At 38.5% G+C, this 17585-nt stretch overlaps 1 protein-coding gene across 2 annotated transcripts in view; it reads left to right on the top strand.

The window, feature by feature from the left end:
• LOC135195514 (uncharacterized) overlaps window positions 1-17585 on the top strand; it is a 185062-nt gene that overhangs the window by 50957 nt on the left and 116520 nt on the right. The window contains exons 1-3 of one of the 2 annotated variants that reach the window (XM_064221749.1): window positions 11270-11591; window positions 13471-13564; window positions 14421-14558. In XM_064221749.1, the coding sequence (XP_064077819.1) occupies window positions 11288-11591; window positions 13471-13564; window positions 14421-14558 (536 nt within the window). In that variant the 5' untranslated portion in view covers window positions 11270-11287. Of the gene's footprint in view, window positions 1-11269; window positions 11592-13470; window positions 13565-14420; window positions 14559-17585 lie in introns of those variants that run through there. The other variant, XM_064221750.1, reaches the window with a different exon arrangement.

Raw genomic sequence — 17585 nt, forward strand, 5'->3', positions numbered from 1 at the left:
ATAAACGCTAAATTGTAGAAATTTATCTGCTTTAGCATTTCGAATATATTGTCATGCATCTATCAATAGATAAGCGATGTTGAATTTACCGTTATTTTTCATTTGTTCATCCTTTCTTAAAGATTTTTTTTCTATAAAATTAATATGTTTATTTAACATAACAAACCTCAAAGCATTAGAAAGTGCAAGTGGTGTACCGAGACAACATTTAATTGCTATTTAACCCAGTTCACCTTCAAAACAACAAGATATCACGGACCCCACATCCCTCATCCTACGATCTACCCCCTCCCTCCTTCCATTCCCCTACCTCTACCCTCCTTGCAGATGTGGGTGTTCCATTCTTGAGAATCACGATTTCTCAACGAGTTTATTCCTTCTTCTTCTTCTTCTTCTTCTTCTTCTTCTTCTTCTTCTTCTTTTCGTTCTTCTTCTTCTTCTTCTTCTTCTTCTTCTTCTTCTTCTTCTTCATTATTATTTCTATTTATGCTTCGTCTTTGTGCTCCTCACAGCGAGAGTACATTTTTTTTTTTATCTTATGGCTATGGCCACTTTTAGTTTATTAAATATCCAGAAAGGTTGAATGTATTCATATTGATTATTTCTATTAACTGCAGGTTACCGTGGGAACCGTTTACCTGGGTGATGGAAGAGGGATGTGTCTAAGTATCTGATAGAACCTAGAATGGTTCTTTAAACACACGTTCGTCTCCTTGCTTCTTGATAGCTGAAATAAAAAATAATATATAATAAAAAATCTAGCCCTTTTCAGCCCAGTACACACTGCAGCTGTGCAGTGTCCTTGCGAGAAATACTTCCCCCTCCCCCCCAGCCCTCAAAAAGAAAAAAAAAATCCAGCAACGAAAAACCACAGGTTTTGACAAAAATATAAAGAATTTCGTCATTTCCAAAAGTGGCAGTTATTCTGGGAAACATGGCACGATGATTTAGGCATTCAAGTTCATAATAGCATTTGGTTGTGTTCGATTGCTTGTAGCCGCCTTGTGCTTCCAGCGAAATCCCAGGCGAACACAATATCCAGGGGAGTAAGGCCAAGAGAAGAGGTCATGTGCTCTTGCTCTTCGTGACTGAGGAGGCTGGACCTCCCATTCCACCCCCAAAATCTCCCTCGTTCCACTACCTCCTCCTCCTCCTCCTCCTCCTGCTGTTCTCTCCCTCCTCCTCTTTTCTTTTCCCTCCCCCTCCTACCTGTCTGTTCCTCTCCCTCCTTTTCCTCCGCCTCCTCCTCACCTTTTCTCTTCCTCCTCCCTCATTTGCCTCCCCTTCACCTTTTCCCTCCTCCTCTCTCCCTTCTCCTCCTCCTCCTCCTTCACCTTTTCTCTCCCTCCTCCTCCTCATTTCTCCACCTCCCCCTGTCTCACCTCCTCCCATCCTCCATTTCCCCCTCTTCTCCTTCACCTTCTCTCCTCCTCCACCTTCTCTCCTCCTCCTCCTCCTTCTTCTCTTCTCTCCCTCCTCCTCCCTATTTCTCCTCTCTTCACCTTCCTCTACCTCCTCATTTTTCCTCCTCCATCTCATCTCTCCTCCTTCTCCTCCACCTCTCTCCTCCTCCACCTCCTCTCCAACCTCCTCTCCTCCTTCCTTCTTCTCTTCACTCCTCCTCCCCATTTCTCCACCTCCCCATTCCTCCACCTCCTCATCTCCATCCCCCTCTCCTCCTCCTCCTCCTCCTCCTCCTCCTCCTCCAAATAAGTAGAGGGTGTACACCGTCAGGAGATCCTGCAGATCCTGTTAAGAACCGCGTCCATCTTAGCGGGAGTGGAGCAAGTATTTAGCCTTTTATTGTCTTTTACTTTTATCTCATGAACAGTCAGCCAGACTGACGTTGTCTTCTTATCTGGAAACTTTCAGATAAGAACCTTTGGTTTCTGTATTTTTCGCTTTATGGGAAAGCTGGCGAGGCGAGACTGTTCGTCACGGACCTTTTTCAGCTCAGTCATGCAAAAAAAAAAAAAAAAAAAAAAAGAAGAAGGCCGAGAACAAAGTTATCCCTTGTTTTCAAGGCCTTTCAGTCCCAGAACTTGGCGAGATTATTGCAAGATGGTTGGTTTGTCATGCTATATCTTGCAATTTTGCCATTTGTAAGGAATTGATTTTGTGCGAAAAGGAATATTCTATTTTTTTCCACAGTATTAAGATTATATAGCTGCTATATAATCTTAATACTGTGGATAAAAATGGCATACATTTGCTAAATTATAGCAACTTTATGCCATTTTCTGTTTTTTTTATCTTTTTTTAAAACAAGGGTCCTTTGCAATAGAAGTTGTTTTTATCCTTTATTGAAAAACAAAAAATGTGCAAAGGTCAACGCACAGAATGTTGATTGTACACTTTTATAAATATGACTGAACCTTGAAAGCGAATTGCGTTTGATATAATTAGATATGTATCTACGATTTAAATAACTGCATTGAAGGCAATGTCACATACGTTTCTGTAGAGCACAATGCAGGGCACGTTCAGCTAATCAGAGTAAGTTACGAGACGTTCCAGTTATGCATAATCAACTCTGCCGAAGTGAATAAGTCCTGCAGCTCCTTCGCTCTCCTGCGGTGTTGTGTTCCTTCCAGGCGCCGTCAGAAGAGGACAAGGTCATCTGGTCGGCGCTGTCCGGTTCCTCCTGCTGCTGCTCCTGCTGCTGTCGTCTTGGGGTCAGATAACTGTCGGGTTCTGGTCAAGGATAATCCTGGAGCTGGGTTTTAGTGGGGGGGTAGGGGTGAAAATGATTAACTGCAAAGCCGTCATAAAAGATGATCAATCCTGCATCAATTTTTGCCTTCCTCTAGGAACAAGGCTCGTCTTTTCCTTTTTTATTGAACTTGAGTGATGTTCCTCTTATTGGGGAAAGATGTTATCCGTCTTACTCAGGGAACACAAGTCGTCTATTCCATTTAAATATTTTAGTGATGTTTCTCTTCAGATATGCTATCCCCTGCTTTTTAAAAGGCCGTGGGTCGATTGTTCTGTTAGAAGACTTTAGTGCCGTACCCCTTTCAGATAAGTTGATATGAGACGATTGTTTTGTAAAAAGACTTTAGTGTCGTACCCCCTCAGGAAAGTTGATATGAGACGAGTGATTTGCTAGAAGGTTTTAGTGTCGTACCTCCTCAGATAAGTTGATATGAGACGATTGTAGAAAAGACTTTAGTGTCGTGCCCCCTTCAGATAAGTTGGCGCCTGGCAGTGATGTTTCCCGTTCAAACGAAGTGGCGAGACAAAGAGAATGGCTGTTGAATGCCTGACTGAGTTCATGACTTCCAGCCTGTTTCCTTTCGGTAAAGGTGATCAGGAGTCTGTTCTTGGGTGAGTGGGGGCGTTGGAGGTGATCGACTGGGATCTCTCTCTCTCTCTCTCTCTCTCTCTCTCTCTCTCTCTCTCTCTCTCTCTCTCTGAATGATCTGTCGTGCCCTTTAGGCTTTAGGATTAAACCTCCTACTGAGGCTGACCATTGTTTACGTGGCGTTAAAAATGGCCACATATTTTTTTTTCCATATCTCCAAATGTTTTTCATTGACGTCAGACTTAAGGTTGGGGGCAGTTAATTGCCAATTCTGTCCGCCTCCAGTTAACTTGCATAGATATTAAGGAAGGAAAATTGACTATTTCTATGGTAAATTGCCGTGGCATGAAGCCTAGAGATTGCCTAGCCTAGGGTGAGCATGTCCTCTCTTGAACTCCGTACCACTAAGTTATTATTAAAAGCTAAATTGTATTATATGTGTGATTAATGTACTGTAATGTATCAACATTCGAATTTATTAATAAACACTTCGTTCATTAAACCATCCATCAGTTGATGTACTCAAGTTGATTTACGTCAATTTGCCAATGCATGAAGAAATTACTGTGATTCAAAGGGATTCAGGTAAATGAATGTTACTTTCTCAGCCGACTTATCATTGGTCGGTGTGGAAAGGTCAGTGAACATCGAGCCATTTGTTCGTGACAAGATTAGGACACTTGATTGGCTGGAGTGAAGGGCAACTTTAGCAAATCTCATCGAAAATTTTGACCATTGTCTTTCGTATTTTTTGTAGCGATTATATTTTCAAAATTATGTCTTGCGAGTTCCCAGTTTGTTATCGGATTAAAGGAGAGAGAGAGAGAGAGAGAGAGAGAGAGAGAGAGAGGAGAGCACGAAAAGAAGGGTATGGACGAGCATCGGACGTGAGGAGAGAATGTAGCGATCGGAGAAAAACAGAATCCGTCGAGAATCCCAGAGACGGAAAAACGAAAGTTGCCACATATTCCGAAACAGTACAATACACGTGTTTTCATTTTATTGGATTATTCCCCCCCCCCCCCCACCCCCCACGCTGCCTAACCATTACAATACCTTCGTGAATCTTTTTATTCCTCGGCCTGTACTATTCAGACGCCACAAAGGGTCGTCTAAGGTCACGTGGGGCGTGGGGGAAGCCCACTTCCGGAACGGGGCAGACGATTTTTTCCTACTCTTTCTCGATTTCCATACTTTCTCGATTTTCCATACTCTCTCTTTTGCTGAGGTCTCCTCAGGGAATCGGGCGAAGGCGGGATTCGTTGCGAAAGTACACCGAAAGGCCAAATGGAAAGTGACAGATATTCCTATGTTTCTTTTTTCTTTTTTATTTAAGGGAGTGGATCATGAGAAATACAGCATAATTGGTTACTACCCCATTCTCATGAAATGGTTGAATCATGGTTTTTAAAAATTAAATGTTACGACATACCTTGTACATACATAAACATACATACCTTATCTATATATATATATATATATATATATATATATATATATTATTATATATATATATATATATATATGGGGATATGTCTTCTGCATATATATATATATATATATATAATGTACTATAATTATAATATATATAATATATCTATACATACATTATATATTATATTATATATATATTAATATATATAATTAATATATATATATAATATATATATATATATATATGATATATATAAGATCTCCAGACGGCAATATAGCAAGATTTCAGGAGGTTCCATGATACATCTTAGTACAAGGCCATAATTTAAAATCAAAAAACGTTTCGCGCACACAACACGGAGTATCATCAGTCTGTGAAGAAATATAATACAATTACATTATATTAATACATAAAAGGAATTCACAAACATGTAAAAAATTAAATATTAAATTGACATTAAAAAATTGTAAGTAATCGTTATTATTTTTAAAAAAGACAGTAAAATAAACAAGAGAGAGAGAGAGAGAGAGTACTGGAACACCAACCATACATACATACGCTTTCATTGTAGGTTTCTTTATGAACTTTGATCTTTTAGTTTTTTTTTTTTTTTTTTTTTTTTACCAACCGCCCCCCCCCCCCCCCCCCTCACCCCCCCGCCCCCTCTCAATTTTCTCTCTAATGTTGGGTTAAGCAAGGACGTTGGGTCTACCGCGTGTAATCTCCGCATCAAAGTCATCTGGAGGGATGACCTCTGCTGGTTTACCTGGAAATTTATCTACAGACGATTTATATTATTTTATTTCTTGTGCGTTTCAATTTTTTTTCAATAAAGTACTTGATAATACGTCAGATATGTTTGTAATTGGGTATTTAAAACAAATGTTTTGGTAGAGAGAGAGAGAGAGAGAATATAAAAATGGCGATAGTGAATCATGTAGCAAAATACTGAAATTTGATAGAGAGAGAGAGAGAGAGAGAGAGAGAGAGAGAGAGAGAGAGAGAGAGAGATATAAAAATGGCGAGAGTGAAGCATGTAGAAAAACACTAACATTTGATGAGAGAGAGAGAGAGAGAGAGAGAGAGAGAGAGAGAGAGAGAGAGAGAGAGAGAGAGAGAGTGAATTATAGATTACAACACAAGACTCGCATTACTAGCTTCCTAACCATAATTTAGATAGATACGATGGCATCATATCTCATTTAAGAAGAATCTGATGACGTAATATTCCCAACCAAGAAGAAAGCAAAGTAGTCGAGTATGAAAATTAATTTCTTTATTGAAATGACATTGAGTTGTATCACTGCGGAATTATGGTGCATCGACGATAGCTAATTATACAGAAAATTATACTTATTAATTATGCGCAATAATTGCTGTGGTTGACTTGTGGGTTGCGTCCTCCGTATATAACTTTCGTTTCTCAATGTTAATGTTGGATATTAACATTGTTAATATATTGCTTTAGAGTGATGGCTTTGTTGCGACAAATATGTGTAAATTTATACAGTAATTTAGATAAAGCGTAGAATTAAGTTTATGGCAGGAAATTAAATTTATTATGCAGTTAGTAAAAGTAAATTGCGTTTATCACAAACTTTATCGTCTTCTCTCTCTCTCTCTCTCTCTCTCTCTCTCTCTCTCTCTCTCTCTCTCTCTCTCTAGCATAGTCTTCCCGAATCGAGCGATTATTCATGTTCTTTTATTTCTGTTATTTTTCAACCAGACGGAAAAAAGTCACAATTCTTAAGCCTTATATGGGTGCGACTGAAAGGTCTACTTTTTTCAAAGGAAAACATTTTATATTATTAAATAAATTAAATTGCAGCTTAAAATTTGGCGATTAAATAAACTCGAAATATCGAAGATTTGCACTAAATTCCTGGTAAGGAAATTCTTCTCTGTTCTATACTTCTCAGGACCCATTTAATCTTGTCCTATTTAATCCTAGTCGATCTTATGACGTGGACAATACAGCCTGGAAAAGCAATTGAGAAAGCATTAACGCAACAGCATTCCAGACCGAAATGAACATTCGTGCACGAGAACCTCCTCCTCCTCCTCCTCCTCCTCCTCCTCCTCCTCCTCCTCCTTCCATTTGCATGCGAGAAAATCGCTCGTCCACATCCGTCCAATTAATGGCACATGTATAGATAAACGAGTCATGTCAACAACGCTGCTGGCTTTTCTCCCGGGACGGGATTCCAGCGCTAGAAAGCCTCGGATAATGCCAAAAAAAAAAAAAAAAAAAAACACAAAAAAACAATAGAGTATTCCAGTCATACGAGGGTCTGCTCTGGATACGGTACGGGAGAGACAGCTTCCAGCTTTCAGACACCAATCCCCAGCCCCCATCCAAGATCATGGAATATTTAATTCCATTTTATCATATGTTCGTAGATCCTTGTCCAAGCTCCAGGCTCTTCAGTGTTCCAGGATCGCCTCTGGAACTTCCGTCCAGTTTTCCAGTCTTTCCAACAAGGGTTCTTATATCCTTAAACATCAGAAGACCCAATCAATTGCATAGAGAATATGCAGTCCCCCTCCCCCCCTCCAACACAGTCCAGCTCACGGAATATTTAATTTCATTATGCCTTGGGTAGTTTCCATCGGGTTGTACATCCTTGTCTGAAGTTCCAAGCTCTTCAGCATTCCAGGATCTCCTCTGGAACCGAAGTCCAGTGTTCCAGTCTTTCCTCCAAGGGCTCTCGCTGCTTCTGCTTCTCCTTGGCTGTTTAACATCTCTAACTTCTTGACCTTGCTCCAGTTTCATTTTTTTTAGAACATAATCTTATGACTAATTCTTATGAGAGTAAAAATGTATTTGTAATATTATTAAATTAATTTACTACAACAACAACAACAACAACAACAACAACAACAACAACAATAATAATAATAATAATAATAATAATAATATAAAATAATAATAATAATAAGAATAATAATAATAATAATAATAATAATAATGATATAATAATAATAATAATAATAATAATAATAATAATATCTTCGTGCTACCTTGCCTATTAAGTCATTTTCATATTTTTTTTGTGAGAATGACCAATGTTGATTTTTATTTTATTTTTCATATATAGGAAATCAGGAAACAGTTTAGCTAACTAATTTTGTGTAAAATATTCCCCAAAATATTTCCCCAACAGCTGATGACGGTGGTTATGCTTTTCCTGTAAAGTTTATTACTGAATTTTTATTTTAGAAAATTGAAAAGATGAAAACCTTAGGCGTCAGACTTCAGGCGTCCTCGAAGGCTAAACATTTTTTCAGTTTGTTTATGTTCACATAATTTTCTGGCCGTGTAGGGTATTTCATTGTGTATGTATTTCATGGGCATATTGAAGCTAAAATTTCAAACTTCTTCAGGCGAGCAATACGAAATTCTCTTACGTGCAACAATAATCACAGGTGACACCTGATATTAACCTTATTCTCTCAAGGTAGCCACGGGTACCAACCACACGACTGCCTTGACACCGCTCTTTTACCCTTTTAAGCATCCCACCCACCTGCTGTTAGTTGCTTTTTACCTGTAAATGCTTAACGGGAATTATCTGCTTATATTGCTGCTTCTTGGTAAAGCTTAATGGCGAAAATACGAAAGAAATTTTTCGATCTTAAAGAGTACGAAAGTGTCGAGCATTTATCACTGGACAACGAATGGCTCCCTGTAGCCAGCCATAACACCCCCCCCCCCCCACCTTGAATATTTAAGCAGACCAGTTCCTGTCACTGGAACCTTCACCTGATTTGATTTGCTTTTTTCCGCTCTCTCTCTCTCTCTCTCTCTCTCTCTCTCTCTCTCTAACTCGGTCTCATCTCTCTCTCTCAAGGAGCGAGTATGTCAGTGGTTGATTCCTCTGTACCTGTTTTTTGTTACCCTGATACTTTTTTTTATACGGAAAAGTAAGTTTTTGTGTTCAGATCAGTTCCTCCAGGGTTTTTTTTTTTTCGTTTTTTTATGCGCCTAATTTACATCTAACCTAATTTCATCGACGACTAATTTAATCAGCTGGGAAAGTTACACTGGTTCCACCTTCTTATTCGTGATTACTTCATTCTCATGGCAGATACAATTTAAAACCGTGTGTTTTCGTTTATTCTTTTGTTTTTAAACCCTAAAAATTCTGGAGATTTTCCTTAATGATATCTCTTGTGCTCTAGCGCAGGTATGCACCAGGATTACCGTTTTGAGGAATTTCGTCTATTAGTGTGGCTTTCTGGCGACATCTGGCAACTCCATGGCTTTTCAGACCACAGGCCACGGCACTGAAGAATAAAATTCTTCACTTTGCTTTTTATGTTTTATTATGAAAATAAAGCTATAAAACATATCCTGCTTATTTATACAAATGAATTTTATTGAAATCCTTTATTCTTCCTCGTCAAAAATACTTTATGTTAAACTAGTGACGTAGTTTTCTAACGTCACCGAAAATAATTCTACATTGGAAAATACGCATTCTAACTATTAAATCATGAATAACGTCAAAAAATCAGATGAACTGCATATGGTAACACTGCTAAAAACCAATGTTGTGAAGAAAAACCGGCATCGCTGGTATATACCTAATTGTAACACCCATGAGACAGCCGCATCCACGCATTCCCTAAGTAAATATTGGCAGTTTACCAAATGCTCAGTTCTTGATTGCTTCATTCCACGTACTACCAAACTTTGGAATTCGGTTCCTGCTTCTGTTTTTCCTGGTTCATGTAAATTTTCCTTCACAACGTTGCTAAAAAAATGACCTCAGTTGTCTATTCCGACGGACTCTACATATAGAAAATCGGGCACACGAAAGCACTGGACACTCGTGGAAGGGCTCGAGTGTCTATCGTTCCAAGGACTAGGAAGTCCTTCAATAATAAAATATGTTTACTCTCCTGCCCATACCCCCAAATATACCCCAACCATGCCACCCCCTACCTGCAGTTACCTCCCCTTTGTGCTGTTCATCCAAAACTCGTTTTCTTTTTCACACTCGAGATTAATTCGTCGGATAACAGAGCCTAGAGCTGACTAGCAAGTCTGAGCAGTCTTGTGAGGTTAGATGTAAAGATACAATTCTATTCCTGGTGGGGGCGACGTCGCTCAAAGCTGGCGTCACAGGGCAGTGGTCATTCCGTCCTGGAACTTGTCCTTGAGTCTGGGTTGCTTATAGGTGGAAATGAATATAATAGAAGCTTAAAACAGATAAGGACGTAATGCCTCTGGGATTATTCAACAGAGCAAGTGTCCGTCTTGGTACAAGGTCAGCTCAGTTTGATAACAAACACACACACTCAGAAAAAAGCAGAATGTTTGAGGATTATGAAGGACAATTCAGGGAGGCGTGCAAGTCATCCTTAAGGTTCTCAGAATATGCTGGCAGGAATTAAATATCTAAATAGTTTTTTTGTGGATTTCGATAAAGTTTTAAATGTAGCTCGTAGATATCAAGGTAGCCGACTCATATAATACGTGGGGAATTCAACATGTCGATTAGCAACTTTTCTCTCTCTCTCTCTCTCTCTCTCTCTCTCTCTCTCTCTCTCTCTCTCTCTCCTGTCGGGTAGGGGGTGTTAGCTCTTGACCGCATTCGTACCAATCACCTGAGAGACGAATTTGGCCTGAAACATTGTCGAGAAGGAAAATGGGCATATTGGCCTACTTCGTATTTCATAGGTCCAGGAAAGGTACTCGCCGTCCTTCTTCTTCTTCTTCTTCTTCTTCGTCCAGGTGGATTGCGAACTTTCGGGCACGCATGTCGGCCAATCAAGACCTGAACTCATTTATTCAAGTGAAAGGTGATGTTGGCACTCGCCGCCTGTGATTTGCGGGGGTATTTTTAGAAGCCCCGCCTTTCGCGCATAGGTTTTTCTTCATTTTAAACAGCGAAAACCTGGTGTGATAGTAGCCTAACATGGGTCAAGAGAGGCGGTAAAAAACGGATTAAAAAACCTGGTCCATTTCGTATGCAATGGGTCCGTGGAACTAGAGAAAAAAATGGTTGAGTATTTTTTTTTATACTTGCTAAACAATTATTGTGGCCTTTAGTAATGACCCTCCCCTTCTATTCCTCTCCCCCTCCCTCTCCCTTTTCTTCTTCTTCTTCTGACGAAAGCTCCAGCTCCCTTTCATAACTTCTTTGCATGTCGTAGGAGAACTGGTTCTGGAGACGTAATCGTCGGCTGTCGAAGGGGCACTAAATGAAAGGCTCGTGCCATGCCACTGGTAGCAGAATTCTCTCTCTCTCCCTCCCTCCCTCTCCTTTTCTCCCTGTTCATTTTTTTCTCTCTCTTTGTGCTACGATTACCCAGCATTAATATGCGACTACCCCGACCAAAAACCCGATCGTCACAGCGACGCAAAACAGGAAACAAACAACGAGGCACAAAATCGATCGAGGAGGAGCAAGGTCACCCGGTGACATTTAGACTCGATCTTCGGCGGGAGGGGGAGGGCTTTGGCGGCGATCCCTCTTGACCAGGGCAGGGCAGGGCGCGCCCGTCCGAACGAAAGATGCGAGTGCAGTTCTTGCCCCAAGATGAAGCTGGGGAGATGCCGCTTCAGGTTAAAGGATGTCCGTAAGCACCTGCCGATCGCCGTCTCCTGCGTCGTGATCGCCGTGTGCTCGGCGGTGACCTTACTGGTGGTGCTCCTGCCGAAGTTCGAGTTCCTCCCGGCGGCGGCCAAGGAGGATGACGGCAACGCCTGCCGGGAGACGGCGGACGCCGTGGCCCAAGTCACGGAAGTGACCGTCGTCGCCAAAGTGCATCAGAAAGTTAGCGACGAAGGAGGAGATGAAGGAGGAGGAGGAGGTGGTGGAGGAGGAATTCTCATGAAGAAGGGTGAGTGTATTCAGATGTGATGAGGAATCGGACACACCTTCTTAATATATCGTATACATATATACGTATACATATATATATATTATATATAGATATATATATATATATGTATACGTATATATATATATGTATATATACATATATAGTATATATATATATATATATATATATATATATATATGTATATATATATATATATATATATATATATTCACTGTGCATGTGTAGAAAATCTTACATACGTCACCATCAAAGAAAACTGTATTATGCTACTTGTTTGAAAGCATTCTGAGTGAAGACAGTGTCATTTTTCAAAGGAAGTGTTCTTAGGCCACTCATTATTATCACACGTCAGGCCCAAAGAAACGTTCTTGGCATCAGGACGTCCCGACATTGCTATACCTTCTTCTGTGTTTCCTACGTCGTTTAGCATGTGTCATTCACTAAAGGCAAACTTTATGCATTGAACGATCTTGATTCGATCAGCCGTGCCCATGTCGGTGGATTCAGAATAGAAAAAACGGTGGTTGTATCTGTTTAACATTAGAGAAGCATTTGTTATCATCTTCGTAGTTTATTCCCTAGTAGGGGTCGCTGTTACGAGGAATGCTTATCCATTCAGTGGCGAGGAAGAAGATAGGCAATAGATAACAATGGAGAGGTGGGATCACCCACTAGCTTATTTCTCTTGCTTTCGGGCCTCAGTGTGATCCATTTGTTGCTTGCACCAATCTTCTCTCCGTATTATTTTGTTGTGCTTCAACACACTCCAGTGATTATGTGGATCTCTTATACCCAGGATAAGTAGGAGACTCTCCCCCTCCCCCTCCCCTACCCCACCCAAACCCACCCCCACTCCCAACAGAGTTTTCTGAGTATACCCATAGATCTTCTGAATGTTAAAAGATAGAATAAGACGTATATATTCAGTCCTTCCCGTCAAACTCAGTCCAGATCTGTGATATCCTACGCAGGACCCACTACTCATGGTCTCACATGATGCCTATTTTGGAACGGACGTCAAACAAAAACAAACCCAACAAGCACACGCTGCCCACTTCCGCGGTTGTTTGTGTATTTCGCCTTGGAGCGTGTTTGTGAGTGTAAACTGTACGACACAAATGTAAGAACTTGAAAGAAGGATTTAAGCAGAAAAACAAATGTGATGCTGTGTTGTTTAAGTAACAGGAAGAGTCTTAGCACATTGTGTGTATTAGCAAATATTATTGTGTATTATATATATATATATTATATATATATATATATATATATATTATATATATATATATATGTATATAAAATCGGAATTAAAATAATAAAATAATAGAACAAAATAGAAATAAAGATGATAAAAAGTAAAATAAAAATAATTCAAAATAAAAATATTACAAATAAAAATAGAAATAATAGATTCTTATTCTATTATTTCTATTTATTTGTAATATTTTTATTTTTACTATTTTATTATCTTTATTTCTATTATTCTATTATTTTATTGTTTAATTCCGATATATATATATATATATATATATATATATATATATATATGTATGTATATATATATATTTATATAATATATATATATATATATATATTATTTATGCTTATGCAGTGAATTAGGTAACTGTACCTGGTGATTAACCCACTATGGTGGTGTTTCAGAGTGGAAAAGCAACTTTATCCCTGAAATGCTGTTACATAACCAAAAGGATAACACCTGGAGCCAACGCCACAACCCCCCCCCCCCCCCCCCCATGAAAGTGTTTTTAGGGAAAACGATAATATAAATAAATGAATAAATAGGAATATATGCATATATATACATACGTATATGTCATTTTAAAACTCTCTTTACACATCATTCTCCTTTTGTTTTCAGATGCCTGCTCTCCTGGTTATTCGAAGTTCCAGAACAGATGTTATAAGGTCTACGATGCTTTGACACCAGTGGACTTCGCAACCGCCCAGAGGAAGTGCGTATACCTCTCTCTCTCTCTCTCTCTCTCTCTCTCTCTCTCTCTCTCTCTCTCTCTCTCTGTATTACTTTGGCCCGTATTGTTTCAATGATAATTATTCTTGAGCAAGAGACTCTGCTTACGTAAGCAATGTGGAAGTCTCGAAAGTATATCCAGTTTTTGTCTTTTCACAAAATCCAGTTTTTTGTTGCGTGTGTAAAGGAAATTGGTTCATATCAACTGTTAATATGAAATCATTTTGAAAATTTTAAATTCATTTAATTTAACTTTAACTATAAGAATAAAATTGAATCACACCTTTTAATTATTTTTTTACACTGTAAGTTTTTAAATCAAGAGTTGCAACTTAATAACAAACCTTTTCCAATTCACTTGGGTTAGTTTTTGGACAACGTTTATTAAAATAAAGTAATGAGAATTGCTGTTTATTTACAGTTAACAAGCATGCAAGTCATCCAGAATGTCCTCTAAAATAAAAGCAACTAATAATTTTTTTTATTCATTTGAATTCGTGTATTTGCAGAGCTAACTAATGAAACAGATGAATGAAAATAGATTTTTTATTAAAAAAAAAACAATCTTCAATAGAGTCAGTACGAAATTATTCACCTTTTAAAACCTTCCTTATTCCATTTCTCTTTAAAAAAAAAAACTGAATTTAATTTCCTTCGTACGAGACGAGTTAGTCATAAAATATTTTTAAAAACTGATTAAAATTATTTCGTACAACGCTTTTATTCCTAGAACATTTTAAAAAACGAATGTGAATCCTTTCGTATAACGCTGTCTGGGCATACCGCCATCCTTTGTCAGTAGCTTTCGACAATCCTAAAGTCCCCCTCCTCCTCGACAGATGTCAAGCCGACGGAGCTATCTTGGCAGCCGACAAGACCCCTCAAGTGCACAACTTCCTGAAGACCCTCCTGAAGCCCTATCTGTCGGAGACCGTAGACTCCCAGTACCGCCGAGCCTTCATCGGTCTTATGTGCCAGTAAGTCTTTAATTTTTTTTTATTGTCTTTAAGTGTTAACTGTTTTATTTACTTAAAACAAAAACAAAAACTTAGTCCTGAGTTTTATTTTTACATTTTTTTTTCTTTAGGCATTTACTGATTTAGTTAAAACAAAAATAAAACAAAAATAGATATTAAGTTTTTGTAAGTTTTTCTTATTTTATTTTTACTTTTTCCTCAAGGATGTTCTAATCTAATTTACTTGAGAGAAAGAAAAAATTTATCTTGACTTTTTGTAAGTTTTTCTTATGTGCAAGTAATTTTTCAGGGACTTTTTAAAGTATACTGATTCATAAATATAAATCCTGACTTTAAAATCTTGGCTTTATGTATAAGGAAGTTTTGGATCTGGTGTATTTCAATTCGTACAGTGTTGCCATTTAGCCAAAATGTCTGTGTCACATTTGGCATTATGTTTTTTTGGTCTGAGATACAAGCAGTTTTTTTGGGTAATCTGCGTCATCATTGTTGGCATCTTCTTCAAGAATGGTCGACTCCAGCGCAACAATCTAACCCTTCGCTTCACACTTGTTTTGGAAGACCTCATAATTCAGGTCGCCAATTGGATTCAATCCATGGTAAAAATTTAACCAATACCCTCTACCTTACTTTTTACTGACATCTATTGAAGCCTCGTGTGGCCAGCCAAACCACCTCTCATACTTGTCTATGATTATGAAGGCAAATCGAGAAGTTATTTCGAAGTCATCTCTTTTCCCCGCTGCTGGCAGGCTTTGGAATTTTCTCCCTCCTTACCTCTCCTCGCTGTATTGTATCCTGTTTTTGGCTTCTTTTAGCTTCAAACGGACCTGGAAAAGATAAGACCAACGAGCTCCTGCTACTGTTTCGAAATTGCAGTTTTCAGAATTGACAACCTTTTACAGAGGAAAAGTAATGAGGCTGATTGATTATACAAGCGATTTGTATCAGCTCTCTCTCTCTCTCTCTCTCTCTCTCTCTCTCTCTCTCTCTCTCTCTCTCTCTCTCTCTCTCTCTCTTACACCATTCTGTCATGAATTACACAACTCCCTTTGCATCCTGAAACTAATTATTTTCTTTTGCTAGTCATTTCCTCTTTCTATTGCATCTTTCCCTGTGATGACTTTCATTATTTGTGTGCTGTATCCAACTGTGATATACTTCTCTTCTCTTTTTCCCTCCTCTGTGTTTTCACAAATAGATAATCTGATAAGCTAATTGCCCGGATGGCTTGTTCCAGATTATGTGTGTGTATGTGTGCACATCTTAAATAATAATAATAATAATAATAATAATAATAATAATAATAATAATAATAATAATAATAATAATAATAATAATAATAATAATTGAAAAAGAAACCCACAAAATCACTTTGTAACCTGTTTACTTCATCCCAAACATCTCTTGATAATGGGCCACAGATAGGGCCTGAAAGTACTCGAGTGTGGAGTAAAATTAAATGTAAATACTTAGAAGTAAACAAGTTACAAGTGATTTAGTGGGTTTCTTTTTCAGTCTTCAGAAGAAAACTGAAAGAAGTTTTTGTTTGGTTAATAATAATAATAATATGGGATATGCCAGTGGAAATTGTATCCTTAATCATAGGACACTTGGCACGACCCCAAAAGCCCTGAAATGTAACCTGGAAAAACTAGAAACAGAAGTAAGCTCCAGGACTCATGCAGAAGAGTGCGCTACTAGAAACAGCGCACATAGTGGTAAAAGTGATGGACTCCTAAGGAGGAAGGATGCAACCCGGAACCCCACACTATAAATACCACCCAGTCGAATAGGATGACTGAGGTAGAAGAAAATGATAACAATAATAGTTCCTCCACCAAATGACGTCTAGCAGAAGACTCGTATCCAGTAAATCATGTTATAATTTGAGAACGATTCCCGTTGAACGCATCTAGACCCGTTAGCTCATTTCAATCAGCTGTCCCCAGTAAATGTCATTGATTAGATTTCAAAGATTTGAATGGCCATCATTGCTTTTTGCTCTACGAAGCAGCATTTCATTCATGCCTATAATGGACTTGCAGTGTAAGCAACTGTTCCCGATATCGGCAACAGGCAGAAACGAAAATAGGCCTCGTCGAAAATTGCTGGAAAGTGGAGTCTGATTTCACGTCGGTAATAGTCTTTACGGTTGCGTTCAATTCGACGGAGTTGTTTACTGTAAACGTTTCGTTTCGTTTATGATTTCCATACCTTCACGCGTATCAAACTTTAAAGAATATTCATATTTTGATTATTAAGATTTGCGTCACAGTATTCCTTTTCATTTCGATTAGTTGTCTATTTTATTTATTTTAAGCCTATCATGTTAGGACCTTATTGTCTTTAGAATTTGCATTATCCACGTAATCGTATCAGTGAAAAATTGTACGGATGTTGCAGAAACATTCCAAGCATTATTCCTTACACTTTTTAAGATTAAGAGTGATTTCGTCTATTTTATATAAGCTACATCTTTCATTTTTAGTTTAATGTGTTTCATATTTCTTAACCTCTCTCAACATTACCTTTCACCCCCATGACGTTCACTTTCCTATTCTTCCACCCCCATCTTGCTGCTTCTGTTACTTTTTCTTCATTTTTTTCTTCCTTTGCTTTCCACTTTAAACCAATTTTACAGAACAATGTACAGCATTTACACTATTTCCTATTTTTTGTCCATAGCTCATTCCTCCTCCTCCTCCTCCTCCTCCTCCTCCTCCTCCAATCCCTTTCTATCACCCCCACCCAAAAACTAACACGCTCCACACATCCTATATCACTTATCGCACCCAGAGAGAGAGAGAGAGAGAAAGAGAGGCTGAGCGTTAGTAGTATCACGCGCTGCTGGAATTAATAATTAATACGAGTAGGGTGTTTACGGCCATGAGTGAAAGTGAGCACCCATTGCCAGCTGCAATCTACTCGACTTTCTCCCATAACTTACAGATGGAATTTTATAGATTTTAACTGTAGATCCTCCGGAGTGCAGGAGATAAATAAATGAAGGGATTGGCGGGTGAG

This window comes from Macrobrachium nipponense, chromosome 16 (genome assembly GCF_015104395.2).
Source record: "Macrobrachium nipponense isolate FS-2020 chromosome 16, ASM1510439v2, whole genome shotgun sequence".
NCBI lineage: Eukaryota > Metazoa > Arthropoda > Malacostraca > Decapoda > Palaemonidae > Macrobrachium > Macrobrachium nipponense.